This window comes from Sphaerodactylus townsendi, linkage group LG14 (assembly GCF_021028975.2).
Source record: "Sphaerodactylus townsendi isolate TG3544 linkage group LG14, MPM_Stown_v2.3, whole genome shotgun sequence".
Classification (NCBI taxonomy): domain Eukaryota; kingdom Metazoa; phylum Chordata; class Lepidosauria; order Squamata; family Sphaerodactylidae; genus Sphaerodactylus; species Sphaerodactylus townsendi.
In genome coordinates this window covers 33106503-33130083 of record NC_059438.1, presented here as the reverse complement: position 1 = coordinate 33130083, position 23581 = coordinate 33106503, and the positions used below count along the sequence as shown (strand labels likewise).

The window sequence follows — 23581 nt, the reverse complement described above, 5'->3', positions numbered from 1 at the left end:
GGGGGGGGGGGGGGTGGGGGGGGGGGGGGGTGGGGGGGGGGGGGGGTGGGGGGGGGGGGGGGTGGGGGGGGGGGGGGGTGGGGGGGGGGGGGGGTGGGGGGGGGGGGGGGTGGGGGGGGGGGGGGGTGGGGGGGGGGGGGGGTGGGGGGGGGGGGGGGTGGGGGGGGGGGGGGGTGGGGGGGGGGGGGGGTGGGGGGGGGGGGGGGTGGGGGGGGGGGGGGGTGGGGGGGGGGGGGGGTGGGGGGGGGGGGGGGTGGGGGGGGGGGGGGGTGGGGGGGGGGGGGGGTGGGGGGGGGGGGGGGTGGGGGGGGGGGGGGGTGGGGGGGGGGGGGGGTGGGGGGGGGGGGGGGTGGGGGGGGGGGGGGGTGGGGGGGGGGGGGGGTGGGGGGGGGGGGGGGTGGGGGGGGGGGGGGGTGGGGGGGGGGGGGGGTGGGGGGGGGGGGGGGTGGGGGGGGGGGGGGGTGGGGGGGGGGGGGGGTGGGGGGGGGGGGGGGTGGGGGGGGGGGGGGGTGGGGGGGGGGGGGGGTGGGGGGGGGGGGGGGTGGGGGGGGGGGGGGGTGGGGGGGGGGGGGGGTGGGGGGGGGGGGGGGTGGGGGGGGGGGGGGGTGGGGGGGGGGGGGGGTGGGGGGGGGGGGGGGTGGGGGGGGGGGGGGGTGGGGGGGGGGGGGGGTGGGGGGGGGGGGGGGTGGGGGGGGGGGGGGGTGGGGGGGGGGGGGGGTGGGGGGGGGGGGGGGTGGGGGGGGGGGGGGGTGGGGGGGGGGGGGGGTGGGGGGGGGGGGGGGTGGGGGGGGGGGGGGGTGGGGGGGGGGGGGGGTGGGGGGGGGGGGGGGTGGGGGGGGGGGGGGGTGGGGGGGGGGGGGGGTGGGGGGGGGGGGGGGTGGGGGGGGGGGGGGGTGGGGGGGGGGGGGGGTGGGGGGGGGGGGGGGTGGGGGGGGGGGGGGGTGGGGGGGGGGGGGGGTGGGGGGGGGGGGGGGTGGGGGGGGGGGGGGGTGGGGGGGGGGGGGGGTGGGGGGGGGGGGGGGTGGGGGGGGGGGGGGGTGGGGGGGGGGGGGGGTGGGGGGGGGGGGGGGTGGGGGGGGGGGGGGGTGGGGGGGGGGGGGGGTGGGGGGGGGGGGGGGTGGGGGGGGGGGGGGGTGGGGGGGGGGGGGGGTGGGGGGGGGGGGGGGTGGGGGGGGGGGGGGGTGGGGGGGGGGGGGGGTGGGGGGGGGGGGGGGTGGGGGGGGGGGGGGGTGGGGGGGGGGGGGGGTGGGGGGGGGGGGGGGTGGGGGGGGGGGGGGGTGGGGGGGGGGGGGGGTGGGGGGGGGGGGGGGTGGGGGGGGGGGGGGGTGGGGGGGGGGGGGGGTGGGGGGGGGGGGGGGTGGGGGGGGGGGGGGGTGGGGGGGGGGGGGGGTGGGGGGGGGGGGGGGTGGGGGGGGGGGGGGGTGGGGGGGGGGGGGGGTGGGGGGGGGGGGGGGTGGGGGGGGGGGGGGGTGGGGGGGGGGGGGGGTGGGGGGGGGGGGGGGTGGGGGGGGGGGGGGGTGGGGGGGGGGGGGGGTGGGGGGGGGGGGGGGTGGGGGGGGGGGGGGGTGGGGGGGGGGGGGGGTGGGGGGGGGGGGGGGTGGGGGGGGGGGGGGGTGGGGGGGGGGGGGGGTGGGGGGGGGGGGGGGTGGGGGGGGATGGGAATTGTAGTCCATGAACATCTGGAGAGCCACAGGGTGCAGACCCCTGTTGTAGATTGACAAATTCACATTTGAGATCTTGAAGAAGCCTCGGAGATTCACCATCTGGACCTGCAGAATTATTAGTTTTTCAGTTTGCCCATTAGTTCTAGAATGTCATCTCATATTGCTTCAATTTGATAAAGTTCTTCAGATACCCTTCCTAAAAACAGCATTCCAGTGTACTTTCCACAGTAAAAGCAGATGCAAAGAATTAATTCAATGTATTTCCATCTCTCCATCTTCCTTTAGCAATCCTTTTATTCCTTTATGATCTAAAGGCCCAATTGCTTTTTCTTGCTCCTGATATATTTTAAGAGTTTTCTAGGTATGCATTCTATCTGGACCTCATTAGTGTAATTTTTAAAGACCTTCCCGGCATCCCGGAGGGCTATAGATGGTATGTAAACAAATTAGATGGAAGTTGGTTTTGATGAATCCTAAACAGTTAACTTGTATTGTATTATTTGTTATCCTTTGCTTAATAATTTAGAGATAACGCTTTTTAATAAGCTTGGAAAACCCAAAAGGTCAGCAAAGAAAAACTAATTTTTATCTAGATACAGTTTTCCAGTAAAACTAAACAAAGGAAGATTTGGGCAAAGGTTGGAAGTCTATGTTAGTTATAAGTATCAATGTATGTAAATAGTGTTTTATTTGTTAATTTGTGTAGATGCCAACAGGAATCTCAGACTCTGTTTTAATTTTATAATTCAAAAAAGGTTATGAACAAACATTAAAAAGAAAAAGAAAACACTTCAAAATACTTTTGAAAGGTACCTTCAAAGATCCAACAATGGAGAGGTAGCCACAGAGTTTAAAATATGAAGAAGAATCTAAGGCAACTCCAGGGCATATAATCAAATGGCTTATATATATATATAATCAAACATAATCAAATGTACCTCTCTGTTGAAATGCAAGTGACGTCAAGTGATTAATATTCACAGCATGAACAATTAGTCATACAACATCTGTACTGTTTAGAAAATGTCAATTCCCTCTCCTCCTTCCTTGACATTTCTTCTTACTTATTTATAAACATTGATACAAAATTTCAACAATGTTTGTGGTACCTGCTTCAATTGCAATTCTGATCATACTCCAGAACAAACTTTGAAAATAAAGCATTCCAGCTAATTTACTTACTTATGCATGTATCCATCTGCGCTCACCGTTAGGTTCATCTGCATAACAGTCTGAAACTCCGTCTCATTACAGCAGTATTTAAACACGGTGTTGTTATGGTGACAGCAAAAGATGTACGTTTTATTGTCAGAAAGGCGTGGGCAGTGGAATCCAAAATGTTCACGGCCCTTGTAGTCTGTATATGGCTCACAGACTCGAAAATGTGCAGACAGCGCTGTAAGGCAAAGAGCAATTCTCTTGGTAACTCATTAGCAATGGCTGGCCAACTTAGCATTTATGTAGCCCAAGCATTTGCAGATTCTTCCCACACACCACAGCCGTGCAAGGGAGACCAAATCCACACCCCAAACTGCACAAACTGAGTGCCCTAGTGGAAAAAAGGTTGCATAAAGTCTCATAGAGAAGCTGTGCCTGAAATATGATTTAAAAAATAAACTGTTTGTATTTCAACTGGAAGCATGGTAATTCTGGAAGAGGGGGGCATTTCCCAACCAAGATTGCACTCCTCTGTTTGAAGCTGCTGTCAGGAATATGATGTACCTGCCTTTTTCTCCCAGCAAACCCAACAGCAGTCTCAGGATCTAGGGGTGGCGCAGGTATTTTGACTTGGGGAAAGGAAGCACCGTATTTGTTTTGCACCTGTTTGCCTCTATACCATTGAGATCAGACACAAAGCAAGTTCCTTCAGTGAAAAAGAGATTCAGTTGTTCTGGCATTATGTATTCCTGATAAACTCATCCTGGCTCCTAATAAGCAATCCATTTTTTTTCCCTAGATGCTCCACAGACCACCAGCTCAATAATCTGCTCCAGCGACAGAAATCCGTTTTGTTGGTCTTGACTTAGTGTTCAGATCTGTCAAGACCCTTTTGAATCCTGACTCTCTTTCAGTGTTAGCTATCTGTTTCAGCTTTGGGTCATCTGCAAATCTAATGTACATCCCCACAATTTTCTCATCCAACGATTAAATTCATAAAATTTTTGCATAGCGCAGGGTCTAGGACAGAGCCCTGGGGTATTCCATGCACAAAAACATCAAAGTCTAACCAGCAAAATAGTTAAGCAGCCTCACCACCTGAGTGTGTCTCTGGAAGATTTGCATAGCCTTGTAAGCGGGCACTGTTGCGGATGGAGCTGCACTCACATTTTGCCATTAATCTCCAGTACTTCTATTATCCAAAGTCAAAGCATACGGTGTGAGACAAGTGAAAAATGAATAAGGGACTGCTCTGTTGCCTTTCTATGATGAGAAACAAGATTGATGACTTACCAAATACACAATATAAAATTATGGCTAGGATACGCTAACAGTATTTTAAAATCGCACTATATCAGGGTAATGCCAACATAGTTTGCTTTACAGCAAAGGAACAACAAAAAAGGTTTTGTGAATAGAGGTTAGATACATTTACAGTGGCCATGTTAGTAAATAATACAGTGAATTGGTTTGCTGTAAAGCGGTTTGCAAAAAAGTTAAAATACCACAGGCCTGAAGTACTACTATTATTCCTAGCAGTTTATGTCAGACTTTTAAACATAATAAATACAAAAATCCAGCAACATTTTTTCTCAGCTAAGCCACATTAATTTGGTAGTGAATTATCTCCAAAGAGCTGCCCTTTCTTTAGCTGCAGTTTTTAACCTCTGTAACGTTTAAAAGAAAATACATTTGCTATACCCTGTCTCATTGAAAGATGACAATCCAGTCGTGCAGTGTGTGGCAGAAGAGAAAGGGTCCTGTTCCCGCCAGGGAAAATAGTGCAGATTCTCTTTTAGCCTTAGAGAATCTTATTTAAGTGCCGCTTTAGTCAGAACCATTATTGCTTGCACTGTCAACATCACAGGGATAAGGTTTAGATAAAGTTTAGACCAAGGGAAAGAAGAATTGCATTTATACTTACTCAGTTTTTTAATGTGTTCACATGCATATAGTCTTTCACTGATCAACTGTATGCTTTTACTTGGAGCAATCAATAGTTATTTATATACTTATAATAAGCATAACAAGCTTATATTATACACTTATAATAAGCATAACATATTCCTTTCCTGAAATGTATCTGATCTTTGTGGGCATGGATAAGGCTCGTGTTTTGGCTCATGTTGATCAAAGTACAAAAAAGAAGCCGGGAGAGTCTGTCTGCTTAGGAATATCTCTTAAAACTGATATTTAGGAATATCTCTTAAAACTGATATTTCCATTTTTTCCCCTCCTACCTACATGGTGGCTGAAATAAAGAGGGGATTCTGAATTTTAGCAGTAGATAAGCTTCATTAAACTGTAAATCGCCATGTGTTCTTTTATAATCTATTTATTAATCTACTGTTTTGGGATGTTGTAGGCATTTTCATAGTTTTAATATTTAATGTTATATTTGGATGTTTTGTTGGGTTTTTAACTGTTGTGACCCGCCCTGAGACCTTTGGGATAGGGCAGAATAGAAATATGAATGAATGAATGAATAAATGGAGTGGAATGGAATGATATATTTATGAATTCTAGATATTATGTCGTTTACAAAATAACCCATTTCTTTTGCTCACGACTTGTCAGTTTATAAGCGTTAAATGAATGGATGGAGATAAATGGACGGAATTTTAACTGTTCTTCTAAGTGCCCTGCTGATGGCAGCAGAGAGTAAATCCTGTTTGGGAAAATGAAGGAATGGGATAAAGTTGGTGAAATGAACATCGAGGTTTGAGCTGTGGGCCAACTGAGTACATCCATCATTCCCTACAGGAAAAAAAAGAGTCTGTAGGGTTATTTTACCCCAATATCAACCCCTGGCAAGTTGAGAAGATGATCTATGCTTGGCTGGAATGTGCCGGTACGGGAGAACGGAGAGCTGGCTAATGTAGTTGTTAACTTGGCCAATCAGACCGGAAACCACAAATAATTGAACCTTTCTCATTCAGATTTTACATGTTGGTTAATCAACAGAGCTGGGACACATACCAGAACATTCTTCCACAAAGAAGAAGAAGAAGAAGAGTTTGGATATATATCCCCCCGTTCTCTCCTGTAGGAGACTCAAAGGGGCTGACAATCTCCTTGCCCTTCCCCTCTCACAACAAACACCCTGTGAGGTAGGTGGGGCTGAGAGAGCTCCGAAAAGCTGTGACTAGGCCAAGGTCACCCAGCTGACGTGTGTGGGAGTGTACAGGCTAATCTGAATTCCCCAGATAAACCTCCACAGCTCATGTGGCAGAGCGGGGAATCAAACCCGGTTCCTCCAGATTAGATACACGAGCTCTTAACCTCTACGCCACTGCTGCATCAATATTCCAATCAAGGAATATTGATGGGATTTAGCTTGTTCCCTCTCATCTCAAACCTCTTCAGATTACTACACTCTATACAACACTGAGTGATACTTAATATTTTTCCTAACTATGGAAAGACCAGAAGTTGCATTAAAACTACATTCATGCTGAGCTTATGGGATGTATCTGCTGCTGAAGATGAGGGCACACATCACAAACTGCAGGCTACTAATCAGACAGATTATATTTGCTGCATCAAAGCAACTGAAGATATTTCAACTATGTATAATGTACCAATTTGTACTTGCTAGGATTAATTATGGTGTAACCAATTAGTTCTCCCTCTCAAATCATACTGGGAGAGATTTATCACACAAAAACGAGAGAAGATCTAGTGATATCTTAGCACGAACCAATTTATTGTGGCACGATCTTTGGAAGGTTATAGCTCACGAAATAAAACTCCTTTAAGGCCCTTTAAAACACTTTTCTCTAAGAAACTAACACAACTACAATTATAATTTTTTAAAAAATCCTTACCTGTTGGTAGAAGCACAGAAAATACAATCATCAGTGTATTCAAGGACTGTAGACCACAACTTGTCATCGTTTTGTTTTCATTGATCCGTTCGAAAATTGCCTGTGTGACAAGATGCCATTGTAAGGTTAAAGAACATGGGCAATCTAGAGGCACGTAAACACAGGTTTAATTATCCAGTCATTCAAAACTGTATGCCTAAAATTGTAATGTGTGAAAAGGCCCTGAGATATGGTTCTGAGCAACCATAATCTTTAGCATCAAAAGAATGCTAAAAATAATCCCTAAAGATTTTACGCTGGTTCTACCTAAAAAGAGAAAAATGGGCACTTCTACTATCCAAATGTGCAAAGTGACAGCTGGCATGGCATAATGGTTACAGTGTCGTACCAAAGTCTGGGACAACGGGTTCAAATTCCTAGTTTATCATGGGCCGTTTCTGCATGGCACAATTATAGCAGGTTACAATCGGTATCTTACAATCCAGGTCTATTTTATCCCGGTTTCTCCCTTCGCCTGGCTGCCTGTTTCCGCAAAGGATTCGAGTGAAGACCAAGAGGAAATACTCCAGTTTATTTTGCACGAGCTTGGGTCTTTAGTATCTACACTGCAAGCGAAACCGCGCATGTGTAAACATCCCCAGTGTCCTGTGTTCTGATTGGCTGTTGTTTTTTGGGCACCATCTTGAATTAATGTCTCCACCCTGCTCTGCGTTTTTTTGATAGGATCACGCTTTGTGAGCTGGGAGATCTGAACCTATTGAGCACTGATCCAGACCCAGGGGTGGTGCACTGCTGGGTGTGTTTGTAGTACTGGTTGCAGACTTCCTCAGCCTCATGTACCACTGGGATAACTGGCCACTCTCCCATACCCTGTGGCCAGTGCCGTAGGTATAGATTTTTTACGTGGTGGGTTCGGTGACTGAGAAATTTTCCAGCTGTTCCATTCCACGCATTGTTTCAAGCAAGCCGGATGTGTAATGGGAGGGGTTTGAACCCGTGAACCCTCCCTGACCTATGTGCCTGCCTGTAGCCACCACATATTGAGGCCAGTGAATGTGCCTGGAAGCTTCCCCCTTCTGAGCTCTGTGCTCTTCCGGGGCCAGCTTTGCGCAACGTTGACTGTGGTGGGACACATTGGGGAATCACGTGGAGGGACCCTCTCCCACAAATTCTGCTTATCCGAGTTTTGGGGGCTTGGAGGAGGGCGCTTGTCTGCTTCGTTTTTCATCGTGAAGAGCTTCTCCGCTTTTGGGGCAGGGGGAGCTGGGGAAACAGACTCTCATCCACTCCAAACCGTACCTTTTACTCTTTCACTTCTTATATTCCTCTCCCAGAGTGTTGCCCTGATTCCGCATGGGCCAAAAACAGCAGTGTGAAAACGGTATGAAAATGGTGTACACTTTTACACTGTTTTAAACCCCTTTGCACTGTTTTCACACCTTTTTCACACCACTGTTTTTGGCCCATGTGGAATCAGCCTTAGGCTCATTCCGCACATGCAGAATAATGCACTTTCAAACTGCTTTCAGTGCTCTTTGAAGCTGTGTGGAATAGCAAAATCCACTTGCAAGCAGTTGTGAAAGTGGTTTGAAAACGCATTATTTTGCATGTGCGGAAGGGGCCTCAGTTTCCATAAAACTCTCCCATTCCTCTCTAAGCTCTTCCTGTATTAGGGTTGTCAAGTTACAAGATATCCAAATAATTTTTTTAGCTCTCTGACTCCAATAATGATGGGCCAACTTCATGAAATGTAAACTTTTCCCTATAGCCTTACCAACATATAGGATAGGTTTTTTTTTAAAAAATGTGACAAGTAAAATACAAACTGCCATATAATCCTTTGAAAAAGAATAGAAAGGGTTCTCTCCACACCTCCCTCAAAAGGAACATCGATCTCAGAACGTTCCTGATGCAATGAAATCCCAGTAACGTGCACATTAGTTCACAATAAGCCTTTCAGTCCACAAATTCACACAGTGGAAACCAGCTTTCTTTCTCTCTGCTTTTGTTGTAAAGCACTATGTGAATTGATGAGAAGTGAATTTATTTACGAACAAATACACATGCGTTTCAACAGCTTCATATATTGTATAGCAATAATGATAGCATTCTTATAAAGTAAAACAGTATTATTCTTTTATTGCAAAGAGCAGAGGGAACAGAGTACTAAGGAAAAATAATGTTCATGGCTAAAGTGATATTTAACTATGGTCTTGTATATGATATTACACCAGTTACACCAGGAGCAGCAGTGGTGTAGTGGTTAAGAGCAGGTGTACTCTAATCTGGAGGAACCGGGTTTGATTCTGGCTACTACACCCTGGCTACTACAATCCTGGCTACTACACCCCATCATTTTTTCCTAACCAGATGTTTGTTATGCAAGGCACATACATTTTCTCCTCCTCCACTGTCAGATTCCCCGTTCAGATAATAATTCCCTTGATTGGTTCAAGGCTTTTATTGAAGACATGTCAGGAACATAAAAAGGGAGTTCTGGCGAAAAGCGCGCCAGACTCTTGAGAATATGAATGTAAGATCCTTACCCCCACATGAAAAGCAAACAGTTCACACTGTCTGCCTTGGAGTCTCTTCCCAGCCACAGAATTCCAAGGCCTCAGCCAGAAGTGATAATATTGCCCCTGCATAAGCGAAAGCAAATCCCCCCACCTCAACAGCCCCATCATGGCACCCACCAGCTTACATTGGAATGCAGTTTCATTGCTCACAGAGCTGGTGTTGCACAAGATTAGCGATGGAATGGAGGTCATAGGTGGTTTTGTCCCAACATCTCTCAGAATTGGATGGAGAATACATAAGCAGCTATGTCTCATTGGTCAGCTTTCAGATCCTCTACCCCAGTGGTGGGATTCAAATAATTTAACAACCGGTTCTGGTGGTGGGGTTCAAATAAGTTAACAACTGTTTGTTTACAAGCACCATTTTAACAACCGGTTCTGCCGAAGTGGTGTGAACTGGCTGAATCCCACCACTGCTCTACCCCAATATCTTCCTGCTCCCATCTGCATAGGAATACTCTCTGAATTCTGGTGGTGTCTGAGTTCTGTCTGCCTTGTATGACTTTATTAATAGGAGTTTATTATCAGGAGATGAAGGATAAATGATAATAAATTATACTTTTCATAAGACAAATTATTGCTTGTTGGTACGTGAATTTTAGAGCATTGTCACCAGAGTAGGAAGCAACTACATAGGCTAAATCCTGGAGTCTACCTGTAGAGAACACAATAGGAGGATGGTCCACAAACAAGCAAAATATTCTTTAAAGGTAAAGGTAGGCAGTCACATCGCAACGTTTACTAGGCAGACTTTGTGTATGGGGTGCTTTGCCACGGCTTTCCCCAGGGATCTACACTTTAATGCCAGCAACCTGCGTACTCATTTTACCAACCTGAGAAGGATGGAAGGCTGAGCTTCGAGCTGGCTTCCTAAAACCAAATTCTATTGGGAATTAAACTCGGGTCGTGAGCAGAGCTTTGACTACAGTACTGCAGCTTACATACATACGTACGCCTTTACTGGCATCACGTACTGCAGCTTACCACATTCCGTGACGAGGCTCCTTAAGATATTCTTTACAGTTATGTGAATTTCATCACTGTTAAACAACAAGGGAGGACCGAGCTGAGCCTATACAAAAATCATGCTCTCTTATTTGGAAGCCTCAACGCTGAATTGAAGTATTTGGCAACAGCATCTGACTTATGACCCTTGCTCAAATCCCTTAAATGCTGCTCATCCGATACAACGATGCTTTCATGATTGCTTTTAATATCGTAAGCTGCCCCGAGATTTCTGTATTAATTCCATAAATAAATATCCATAATTCCGTAAACAAACAAATCCCATAAATAAATCAGATCCAATAACAATAGTAGGCGAAAAGACATAAGTATCAAAAAACAGCCAAGGGGGTTAAAAAAAGGAAGAAAAAAAGATTTGAATGTTTGTCAAAAGCCTTACAGCACATCCTAAGCAGAGTTATTCCAGTCTAAGTTCATTGAAATGAAGTAATTCTACTGAGGACTGCGTTGTTAGAAAACCAGGAGAATATAACCATCTGGTAGAATTCAGACAGCAATATGGTCTGACGGTTTCTGCTGACAGCAACCATTTGTATATCTTCTGCAGAAGGTGGCCATTCCTCAGCAAAGACAACACCTCTGAAAATGATCTCCTCTGTATGTTGATGGCTTTCAGTTCACGTTGACATATTTCACTTCTTGTGTCAGTGGTAACTGACAGTTGTGGTAACTCAGTTGTTACCACAACTGACAGCTGTGGTAACAGATTCTTCTGTTACAGCAGCGATATGGGTAGCTCTCCCTAACCAACTCATCTTAAACTAATCCCGTAACATAAGAATAGAGAAACCTGTTTTAAATTTTTGCTGCTTTCCATCAACATCATCATACACCACATATCATATCACACACTACATTTCTACAGTAGTAGTAGAAGAAGAGGCTCATTCTGCACATGCAGAATAATGCACTTTCAAACTGCTTTCAGTGCTCTTTGAAGCTGTTGAGAATAGCAAAATCCACTTGCAAACAGTTGTGAAAGTGGTTTGAAAATGCATTATTTTGCGTATGCGGAAGGGGCCAGAGATTGGATTTATATTCCACCTTTATCTCTGTAAGGAGACTCAAGGTGGTTTACAAGCTCCTTTCCCTTCCTCTCCCCACAACAGAAACATTATGAGGTAGGTGGGGCTGAGAGAATTAGGAAAGAACTGTGCCTAGCCAAAGGTCACCCAGCAGGAATGTAGGAGTGTGGAAACACATCTGGTTCACCAGATAAGCCTCTGCCACTCAGGTGGAGGAGTGGGGAATCAAACCCGATTCTCCAGATTAGAATCTACCTGTCCTTAATCACTACACCACACGGTAGCATGCCTATACATTACGCTACTTTCTGGCAATAAGATAATGATTGTTAGTAGATTATCATGCAGCAACATATAAATATTCCAGTCAGTTATTTTAAATACATTCCAGCACCTGCTCTTTGATTCCAACAGAAGATTAAGCCTATTCCAGTAACTAACAAAACCGAACCAGAGTCCTACATATATTTCACTTGTCTATACCTTCTGCTTTCACATTTATAAGCAGTAATCTTATTGTATTGTTGAAGACTTTCATGACTGTTGTGAGTTTTCCGGGTTGTGTGGCAATGGCCTGGTACTGTTTGCTCCTAATGTTTCACACACGTGTATGGATGGCACCATCAAAGGCATGTCACCTGCCTCTGAAGATTGAAACACTCTCTTACAAACGTAGGATCAAAGCTCCTATAACAACTTATGAGGTAAGCTAGTACCACAAAGGCTGTTATGCAATCAATCCAGCTTTCTCAATCAAAGTCATGCAGTCAATATTGATGAAACAGATAATAAGAATACAGGGAGGTGAGCTAGACCTCCAAAAGGTGCAATTAGTCAAACTAGCTCCTTTAGTCATTTTCAATATAACTATAAGCAGTGGTGGGATTCAGCCAGTTCGCACCAGTTCGGTAGAACCGGTACCTAATTTTTTGTTCAGTTCAGAGAACCGGTTGTTAAAAGCAGCTTTTAGAGCCCCAGAGCACCTTGGAGCACCCTCTCCCAGGGGGGCAAGGGGCTTTCAGAGCAGCAGCAGCAGCAAGGCCCCATTGCCCCACTCCACCCTCACAAGAAGTTCCTCCACATCAGGTAAGTGGGCAGCAGGGGGAGTGCAGCAGAGGAGGGGACGAAACGGTTTTAAAATTATTAGAATTCCACCACTGAATATAACTATAGAGGAGTAGAAGCCAGCATAGTGTAGTGGTGAGCATGCAGGACTAAGATCTGGAAGAACCAGGTTCAACCCCACCCCCTCACTCTGCCATGAAAGCTGGCTGGGGTGACCTTGGGCCAGCCACACAGACTCTCAGCCTAAGCCAGGGGTCTTCAACCTATGGCCCTCCAGATGTTCAAGGCTACAATTCCCATGAGCCCTACCACTTTGCTGGCAGGGGTTGATGGGAATTGTAGTCCATGAACATCTGGAGGGCCATAGTTTGAAGACCCCTGGCCTAAGTGATTTTGGTGAGTTGCTGGGAGGGTAAAATGGAGGTGAGGAAAATGATGAAAGCCACTTTGGGGGAAGAAAGGTGTGGCAAATGAATCAAACAAGTCTTGAGTGGGTTGTCTATCTCTTTTAATTTAATTTTTAAAAATACCATCTTTAACTAGCAAACAAACAAAAAAATAACAGACTAGACGAGCTATCCCCTTAGGCAGCAAGGATATCAAGATTAGGGAAGTAAAAACGCTCATTTCCTTCCCTGCCAAGGGATACTTTAAAACCGAGCTTCAATAAGCCTCTTTGGAGACTTGTAGGCTGTGGGGTTTATAAAGTAGTAGACAGAACTTTGATATTTGGCTTGAGATTTGGGGGTTTGTCTTAGAAAGAAGCCGGTCAAGCCTTGTTTTCCGTGATGGGCCTGGGAATTTTTCAAGAATTGGATGGATAAACTTTGATCCTTTTTAAGGAAGGTCAGAGAGATGTCCTAAAGGTGATTTCTGCCACTGAAAATGAAACCACAAACTGCAACTTTTCCCCTCCTTGCACTGGAAAATTGAAGTACAGCGGCTTGCTTCAGGTTTTGCGCTCCTCTCCACCTCCTCCTGCCCATGCAGGAACAGTTTTGCCTACTCCTCAGCTGGCATTTCCAAGGCATCAATGAGAATTAGTTTTTTTTTAATCCAACACTTTAGGTCTATCGCAGGGGCTGCAGAACAATGAAATGTCTCCCTTCCAAACGTGGTATGCAACCTCCCAAAACTGATGTATTGTCGAAGTCTTTCAGTCCCAAAACTGAGGCCCCTTCCCCACACGCAAAATAATGTGTTTTCAAACCACTTTCACAACTGTTTGCAAGTGGACTTTGCCATTCCGCACAGCTTCAAAGAGCACTGAAAGCAGTTTGAAAGTGCATTATTTTGCATGTGCGGAATGAGCCAGAGATTGCAGATATGACCTGGAAGCAGAGGGCAAGCAAAATGGCTGCTAGGCTTGGAGGAATCAGCGGGGCCCTTTCTCATGTTTAAACTAAGAAATGCAGGGAGAGCCCACTGTGCAGCAAACAGCCTCGGGGCAAGTACAGCATGCATAAATGGCCACAGAACTGCAAATATAGCAGTTAAAAGTGGGCTTGCCTTGAACTTGCCACTCTATGTTGCAAATGGAAAAATTAGTCCTCAAAAACAATCTTCCCAAACCTTGAGTTTCAGTAATATGCACCGAGAGCAATCCACTTTATAATTTGCAGCTGGAAAGCATGCAATGAATCACCCATAAAATAAACATGACCCTGTCGCGTGTTTTATCCAGCTCAATTAGTTTTCATTATGGAAATTCCCTCTCTATAGAGAAGTCCACTTATTTACACATATTACAGACAACCTTCAGGTTTACACTTCAGCCCCTCAGTGGAAAACAAAACAGAACAAATCTTAATAAAGGAAACTGTCCTCCACCTTCCACACATACAGATCCTATGTGGGAGATACAGAAAGGCCAGGACTGAAGACGGTTTTTTCCTCCACCTCTCTAGCCCTGCTGATATGCTTCTGGTATATTAGAAACACATCTGTTAATGCAAAGGCCCAGGGCCGTAGATGGCAGGAGTGTTTTCCGCCCCCCGCAGCCCTGCCTCCTACCCCCCTTATCTTTTCCAGCCGGCAGAAAACAGCTTTCTGCCAGCTGAAAACAGGCCAGGCTGCTGGGGATGGCCAGGCCTGGGGAGGCATGATTTTCGTGCTTCCCAGGCGTGTGCCCGGTGCAATGTGCACCCCCCCCCGTCCCCTTGTATCTCCGCCACTGCAAATGCATTTCATACATTTCATAGCCGCCTTGGGTCTCCGGAGATATGGCGGGGTATAAATGTAAGCAATAAACAAATAAATAAACACAACAGTTTATTTAGACCAGTGGTACCCAAACTTTTTAGGGGTGCCACCCCTTCGGCTCCTGGGACACATCCTTAGTGCCCCCCCCCCACACATACGAACACACACCTCTTCTTTGGTATTATGCCTACTGCAAATTCAAAACAACTTCTAACACTGTAAACACACACGTGTATTTCACAAATAAAACACAACCCAGTAACAGTAAACCAATTCATTGAGCTGTTTTAGTAGCATGAAAGGATATGTTTGCATCTCACCCCTTCACAATTTTAATGGGATGGACGTGCTTGGTGCAGGGATACCAGTTTCTCAACATCAGCCTATGAGGCACTATGGAGAAGAGTTAGATCCCCACATTCAGTAATTTTCAGTCTGCTTCTCTGCTTGGAAAGTAGCTGGATGTCTGTGCTGAAGCCGGCCGGCTCTACTAAACATGATGTCAGGAAGGCAATAAAGTACATCTTGACTTTGTCCTGTAGTGCAGGGTAGCCGTCAGGCAGGTCTTTTGGAGAGAACCATGTAAACAAGGCACAGAAATTGAGCAATAAAGATTCCTTTGCTGGCTCTTTCTCTTGGCTCCCCCGCCCTACATAGCAAGGAGAGTGCTGCTACTTTTCCTTGAACAAAATCTTGTCTTACAAAGAGGTAACATCGGGGCTATTTGCCTTGGCTAAAACCCCCCACCCCTGGATTACTCAGAGAAGAGAATGTAGCTGCTTTTCCTTTAAAACTCACCAGTCCCCAGCAACGTTCCCTCTAGTTTGTGACCACCACTGAGCAGCACTTCCCAAGCATCTTTTGATGGTTGGAGCAAAAATATTTTAAATTCAAAGCTACTGCGTGCCATTCAACCTTTCATGCAGCTTATCCAGTGCATATTTACAATTAAAAAAGCACTTTCCTATTGAGTTATTACTGCATGGCATGCATCTGGATTACACATATAAATAATTGAGCTTTTAAGGGACATCTCTCCATTTGGTGTGCAGCAGGGGCTGGGGGTGTGGGGGAAAGTGCCCTCAAGTTGCAGCTAGTTTTCAGGGCAAGAGATGTTCAGAGGTGGTTTGCCACAGCTTGCCTCTTCATAGCAACCCTGGACTTGCACCAAGTGACACCTGGGTCATCTAGGTCTAGGCAGTGGTGGGATCCCAAAAATTTTAGTAACAGGTTCCCATGGTGGTGGGATTCAAACTGTGGCGTAGCACCAATGGGGCTGGGCGGGGCACGACGGGGGCGTAGCCGGGCATTCCGGGGGCGGGGCATTCCTGGGCGGGGCTGTGGCAAGGACGCAGCCGCTGTGCTGGTCCTTGGGCGGGAAACGAATGCACGCAGGCGCAGGCTGCTTCAAATTATGTGCACTACTGCTTAGAGGAAGGGCGTAGCTAAGGCAAAAATCACATGGCAAAATCACCAATTAGTAACCCCCTCTCGGCACACACAAATAATTAGTAACCTACTCTCGGGAACCTGTGAGAACCTGCTGGATCCCATCTCTGGGTCTAGGCCTGGGCCAATGAGATTTACTGCTGAGCATATATGCCAAGGATCGAACCACAAATGTATGTGAGTCCTTCTTGCCACTACAAGTCTCACCTTCCCCCCTAATCCATGTCATTTATTAAAAATCATCATTTTTAAAAGCCTTTTTTTTAAAAAAAGAGGGAGTCGTCTAAAATTAAAAACAGACATCATTAATCACTACACTCAGACACGATGTCCATGACCACGCTCTTGGGACATGAAAATATTTTTTTTCTTAAAATTATGAATATTGGTATAAAAAGACCCTCTGCTCACATTTTCACGGAGCTTCGTAACAACTTAAGACCAGGCTTGAGTGTCCAGTGCTTAGCCACAGGAATGTGATAAAGGCAGTACTATTATTCGATAAACTGTTATAGATGAAATAAGGCAATGGAGATGCCTTTGCCAAGAATCCAGAGTACCGCACACTGGGTTCTACTATGAACAGCTGGAACCTGAAAGAACACCTGGGGGATGGGATCTGAAAGAAAAGAGAGAAAGGGGGGAAAGAAATAGAGAGGGAGAAGGAGAGAGAGAAGGAGAGAAGGAAAGGAGAGAAAGGAAGAAGAGAGAAAGAAAAAGAAAGAGAAGAGAGAAGAATAACAAAAAGATAGAAAGAAAGGAGAGAGCCCAGCAGAGAATCACCTGGCCCTTCCCCTACCCCCACATGGAGAACTACAGTCTCCCCTCCCCCAGACCCCACTCACCAGCAGTTCCCTCCCAGAGAAGAAGGTTGAGTCCCTGAGGAACAGCAGCAGGTGTGGCCCCAGCCCATCTCGCGTCACTTCCTGGAGTCCTTGCTCTCACCTCCACACTGGGCTGTACCTCCTGCAGATGCGCCGGGTCACATCTTGCACCTCTGCGCCAGCCTTCACATGCCTACCCCCAGTCAGGTTGGTGACACCCGGTGGAGTGCATCTTCCCTACCCTGACTGGGACTGAGGAAGATCACTGACCACTTGGGAGAACTACCCCTACCAGGCAGCCCCTCACACCCCCTCAATGAGTGCCAAACTTTTAAACTTTGAGACTCAGAAATGGAGAGTGCTTGGCTGCTCACCCGTGCACCTTACAGGGAACACTGATCACCAGGATGGAAGGACAAGACCCTTTTCCCGCTAGCTGGCCCAGGAATCCCTCCATGGCTTCCTATTGCCCCAACATTCTCTTCTGCCCTCTAGTGTCTCCAAATTCCTCAACGCCCCCCTATTGCCCCCCAATTTTTCACAGCCCCAAGGGAGGCAATACTGCCCACTTTGGGAATCCTGAATCTAGGCTATTCCCACTGCAGACCCCCACCCCCCGGTTGCCGAAAATTCGTATATGTAAATAATGTATAATGTAATTCGTATAATGTAAATAATTCAGAAAACACCAGTTGATCAAATGTCTTGTTGGCCCCTTCTATAAAAATTACTATATGTTCGTTTATAAGCCCAACTGTACTTTGGGGAGAACATTGATCATATGGGGATATTGCCGGAATAATATGTAATGGTTTTTACGAACTAATTTAAAAATGCATTGTAAAAATGCTTTTTAAACATCTGCATATGAAAAGCGCAAGCCATAGGATAAATAAACAGCCTGAATCATCATCCCCTGAGCCAAAAAATGTCTTAACCCTACAGTATAATGTAAAGAATTTTTGCAAGAACCCGAATTTAATATTTTATGACCTCGATCAATAAATGTAATGAACTAGTATGAGTTGCAATTTGTAGAATACTATTTTGGGAATACTATCAGTTTAGCCGTATTCCAGGGAGGTGGAATAATGCCTTGTTCCTCATTAAATAACACGGTTGGATGAAGCATCAGGACAGAAGCAGATCTTTAGAATTCACCCAGAAATCTATCGGATCCTGACGATGAACCTGTCCTAAGATATTTAATCCTGCCTGGCGGAACGCTCTCTCTCCAACTGTTAGGGCTCTGCGGACCTTGGTGAGTTCCGCAGGCTCTGCAAAACTGAGCTGTTCCACTGGGCCTTTGGGGGGGCTGGCCGCAGAGTTACTGCCCCTCTTTGACGTCCGGTATGTCATCTGCCTGAATTCTGGTTTTTCTGGTCCCCTCCCGGGGGTGTAGGATCAGACGCCATCCACTAAATTGTGGGTGGGCTCTACTGTTGCTACTGATTGTATTGTATTGTATTTCAACTGAATTATTTAATTCGTTTTTTGTAACTTGTTATCTATTGTCTGTTGGTGTGCTGTAAACCACTCTGAGCACTTCGGGTGTAGAGCGGTCCATCAAGTCGAATGAATAAATAAATAAATAAATAAATAAATAAATAAATAAATAAATAATTTCAGCTACTTCTTCCATTGTAACAGTTACCTCAAGAAAGTCTCTAAATTAAGGTCTTAGTTGGGGCATTTGAACAGATTTTATGTGTGTGGTAGATAGAGTGGAGCTGACACTTAAAAACAGGGTATGGGCTTTAGGATCAAAGAGATGAAGGCCTATGGGAAGGAAAGAAACTGAGTGTGTGGGAAGGGGTTCTTTGTTTTTTTTTGGAGAACTTTTTCAGTTTTTTTGATGGAAAAATGAGAAAATATGGGAGATCATTAACAACCCCCCCCCTCAAATTCTCTCTTTTCAAATGAGTAAAATGTTTCTTAACACAAGGCATTTCATACTCGAAATGTAGAGCATGAAAAAGTCCTCAGAGTTTCAATTTTTCCAGTGGAAAAATTGGAACATTTTGGGAGAACTGGGAAAAAACCCCTCTTATGATCCCCCCCCCTTTCTGAGTGAGAAACAAGTGTCTTGAGAAGGCATTTCGCTCATTAAAAATATGATTGTAACTGTCCAAATAACATACTGTCTTTTGTTTACTACAAAATTCCTTTTTTATTTTTTTCCTACCTCTCAGATAGCACAACATAAAGATTTGGGTGCTCTGGCAGCATGGAATGCATTTGCAACTTTTTCGCAAGTATTTGCAATGTTGCTTGTAGAAAACAAAGATATTTAAATTCCACACATATGCCAAAAAGTACAGTCAATTTTGCATGACAAGTTACAAATAATGCATTTTTACTGCTGTTAACCCAGTTAAAAACGTTTAGGTTTGATAGGAAAGAGGGCATTCCGGAAGACACTGATTTATAGGGACGCCAGGGCTGGAAGTGACTTAACGGCACTTAATGCACACACAAGCATTGAAGAAGAAGAAGAGTTGGATTTATTTCCCCCCTTTTTCTCCTGTAAGGAGACTCGTTTCCCCCCCTCACAACAAACACCCTGTGAGGTAGGTGGGGCTGGGAGTGCTCCAAAGAACTGCGACTAGCCCAAGGTCACCCAGCTGGCTGTGCTGGAGTGCACAGGCTAATCTGAATTCCCAGATAAGCCTCCACAGTTCAAGTGGCAGAGCGGGGAATCAAACCCCGTTCCTTCAGATTAGAGTACACCTGCTCTTAACCACTACGCCACTGCTGCTCCCTGTTCAACACCTCCCCCACCTAACCCCGCTTTAATCTTACCTCTCTATTTAGGGGGTTCCTGGACTGAGATCAGTTGTTTGAAAAACAAACTGGTATGATGACCAAAGTATGAGTTATAACAGGTTTGCCAACTCTCTCTGTCTCTAGATTCAGAAACCCAGCCATACTAACTCATGGTTTTATACTCTCACAGTTGGACTACAGTAATTTGTTCTATGTTCAGTTAACCTTTAGGACAACCAGTGGTGGGATTCAGCTGGTTTGCTGGTTTGCCCCACTTCGGCAGAACCGGTTGTTAAAATGGTGCTTGTAAACAACCAGTTGTTAAATTATCTGAATCCCACCACTGAGGACAACCCCAAAATAGTACTTCGTTCAGAAGGTGGCCATTCAATTACTGTCAAGGTTTATCAAACAGGAACAGCTTTGCAGACTCCCAGTTGATTTCCAAGTTCAATTCAAGGTGCTAGTTATGACCCTTGAAGCCCCTCAATGGTCTTTAACGCACATAAGTAAACAACCATTCCCCCCTATGTTGGGGGTCTCCAGTGGCAGACATCGAACCCTATGGGTCGATGGGATTATCCAAGGGGTCAGTAAATGCCTAGGGGTCAAAAGAAGGTTGATAAACATCGGGGTTGATTATGAACTTTAGGGGTCAAAAGCTGACATTTGAATAAGAAATAAAAATACATAAAACGGTACAATACATTTGACTTATTATTTACATAAATACAACCATTATAGGAACAGAAATAGAGATTGAAGAAGGAATAACAAAATGTAAAGGTGAAATGAATCTTATCAAGACACAATAATGAAGGAAAAGAGCAAAGGGATTTATAACTTTAAAATAAAGAAATGTACTATTCATATTATTAATTTATTTTATATGCCTTGGGGTCAATGAGGCAGCAAGGTTTCCATGAAAGGGTCAATGGTAAGTTTGGGGGGTCCTGCCCTATGTGTTCCCCAGTGCTAATTACGGTCCTATTAGCTGTTCCCACTAACACTAGTCCACCTGGCATCTACTTGAGCCTATGTTTTTTCTGAAGTAGCTACCATCCTATGGAATGGGCTACCTGATGAGATGAAGGAATGCCATCTTTTGAGGATTTTAGGGGGAAATGCTAAGCTTTTTATTTATTTATTTACCAGGGCTTTTAATGGGATATAAACTGCATACAATTCTTTTTTGGGGGGGGGGGGATGTGGGTTATTTAGGATCTTATTGTAGTTTGTAGGTTTTTCTATTTGGAACAGTAAGCCCCCTTGAGTTACAAGGAGAAACCATTATTGAAACAAATTAAGCAGTCCTACTCACCAACTCCTGTGAACTATTAAGAGCCCAACTGACATTACTCACACACTTTTGAACATGCCTTCAGAGTAACGAGGCTCTGTTTTCACTTTTCCCTTTTTAAGATTCTTCGGGAAGCAGAGCTCTGTGGTCAATTCTGCACTCACACCTACACACTGCAGCACATTGCAAAACACCCCTGATGCTATTGCACCACAAGCCATAGGCTTCCTTGTACACCAGACACAGACGGTCTTTATGAGCAATAGGGGAAAAAAAGTCTAAAGGCTGACTTGGCTGTCCCACATTCCAGAGGCATGTCACGAAAATATCATCTTCATGGTGAAGCCACAGACAGGGACTTTAGGATTTCCTGACGCCTTCCACTGAACCCGGAATGTCACCATTCTCCTCATGCCACCAAAGAAATACAAGCACACAGTGCAGCTGAGCGTATTGCAAGGAGTTTTTTTTTTAAACGTTACATTCCTCCGTGTATAGTTCAAGCACAAGTACAGGATTTCCTGATTTAGCTAAGAAGCTTCTGTTTTGCGGTAACATAAGCAAACTACTGCATACTTTTCACAGAGGAGGAAAAGGGGGGGAGGAGTCCTATTCACTGATAAAATATTAAAGAGACTTTGCTTTCTTTCCTGTTCAAGGAGCTCTCACAGTCTATGAACCTGTAAGGCTAATGTGTAAATTGGATGGAACAGTCAGAACATGCAGAAAGAAGGAAACAACGAACGCAAGTGGAAAGGAGCTACATTCTGGACCAGTTTTTGCATGTTTAAAAGGTCAGTCTCATGTTGCCGAGTTGAGAATTTACTAAGTATATACAAGAATATCAATAGAGACATAGAATGATAGAGTTGGAAGAGACCACAAGGGCCATCCAGTTCAACCCCTGCCATGCAGGAATACACAACCAAAGTAGTCCTAACAGATGGACATCCAGCCTCTGTTTAAATGGCTCCAAAGAAGGAGACTCCACCACCTTCCAAGGCAGCATATTCTGCCGTTGAACAGTCCTTACCGTCACGAAGTTCTTCCTAATGTTTAGGTGCAATCTCTTTTCCTGTGGTTTGAATCCATTATTCCTGGTCCTAGTCTCTGGAGCCACAGAAAACAAGCTCGCTCCCTCTTCAACATGACATCCCTGCAAATATTTAAACATGGCTATCAAGTCAACCAACCTTCTCTTCTCTGGACGACACATACCCAGGTGGTTTGCCTCCAGAAAGTGTGCAGTTGATATATCCTCTGAGGCTGGTACAAAGCATTCTCTGGCCCCAGTAAACATCTGGGCATTCAGAAGTAATGCCTGGTCTAGGAGGACCCCATTAGCATATGGATTACTCAAATATTCCAATGACCTCATCTAATAGCTTCATGCAGAATTAAAGAGCAGGCTCGAGATAAAAGCCCCACAAAACCCTGTAGGAAAATGCTCACACAACAAAGCAATTATCATTCAGCGGAGTCTTTCAGATCCAATTGACTAGGTAGGGGTGGAACCACTATAAAACAGAGCCACTCAAATGAAATCCTACACAGGAAGTCCATTAGAATACTATGATTGATGATATCGCAGGCTGCCAAGAGAGCACCTGGGTCACATTCTCCTATTATAGATCGCCCACCTGGCAGTCAAGGCAATGTCCTTTCCAACTCCAGCAAAACTTAGGCTGAAATGTATTTCAGAAAATCCATTTCATCCCACAGCACTCAGAGCTAATAAAGCCTACTGGACCACACATGATAAAATGGAAGGTTGGGAATAAGGATATGTTTCCTAGTATAATAGGACTGAGGCCCAGTTTTTCTGGCAGTGGCTATCTATTTCTTCCTCCCCCGCTTCAATATTCTCTGGGGCAAACCTTCATCAGCCAATATGAAGAGAGACAGAAGGATAATCTAGAGCAGGGTGTACCAACCAAACAGTGCATAGTGCAGTGGTGGCGAACCTATGGCACGAGTGCCAGAGGTGACACTCAGAGCCCTCTCTGAGGGCATGCATGCACAGAGTTCATCATGCCCCCCCACAGCAGTGGTGTACCTAGGCAAACTGGAGCCCTGGGCAAAACCTGAGTTTGTAGCCCCCATCTCCTATTAGCTCCCATTGGAAACAATGGGGGATGGGGGCACTACCTTTGGGAGTCCATAACTTTGGACTCCCTAAACCAAACCTCACCAAACCTGTGTGATGTTATCAGGAGAGTTTCCAGAAAAATCCCTGAAATTTTGGGGCTGCTAGCCTAAAACCTGCACCCTCTGCAGGCCAAAAACGGAAAAACACTGAAAATACAAAAAATCCCACAAACAAACCTGCAGTTCTTGCGCCCCCCCACAAGGGGGTGCCCTGGGCAACTGCCCACTTTGCCCAATGGGAGGAACGCCTCTGCCCCACAGACACATCTAGGCTGGCCTTGGGCCTCTGGGCACAATGCCCCACAGCAAACAGGGAGGACTCGACTGGTGGACCTGGTGCCTGTGCTCTGGGTGGCTGATGCCCGAGTGGGGGGTAGAGGAGGCGGAGATGCTAGAGAGGTGCAGAGCGGTGCGCACAGGACTTGGGGTGCATGCAGGACTAAAACTTCAGTATTCAGGTTAAATTGCCGGTTGGCACTTTGCAATAAATAAGTAGGTTTTGGGTTGCAATTTGGGCACTCGGTCGCGAAAAGGTTCACCATCACTGG

The 23581-nt window shown here is 46.3% G+C and overlaps 1 protein-coding gene across 9 annotated transcripts in view; it reads right to left on the bottom strand.

The window, feature by feature from the left end:
• The window catches only part of SHISAL1 (shisa like 1), an 83559-nt gene that overhangs the window by 27645 nt on the left and 32333 nt on the right, over positions 1–23581 (bottom strand). For 7 of the 9 annotated variants that reach the window (XM_048515456.1, XM_048515455.1, XM_048515457.1 and 4 more), the window contains exons 2-3: positions 6650–6749; positions 2847–3060 (exon numbers count right to left, since the gene is read on the bottom strand). In XM_048515456.1, the coding sequence (XP_048371413.1) occupies positions 2847–3060; positions 6650–6749 (314 nt within the window). Of the gene's footprint in view, positions 1–2846; positions 3061–6649; positions 6750–21918; positions 21964–22078; positions 22155–23581 lie in introns of those variants that run through there. The other 2 variants (XM_048515462.1, XM_048515463.1) reach the window with 2 other exon arrangements.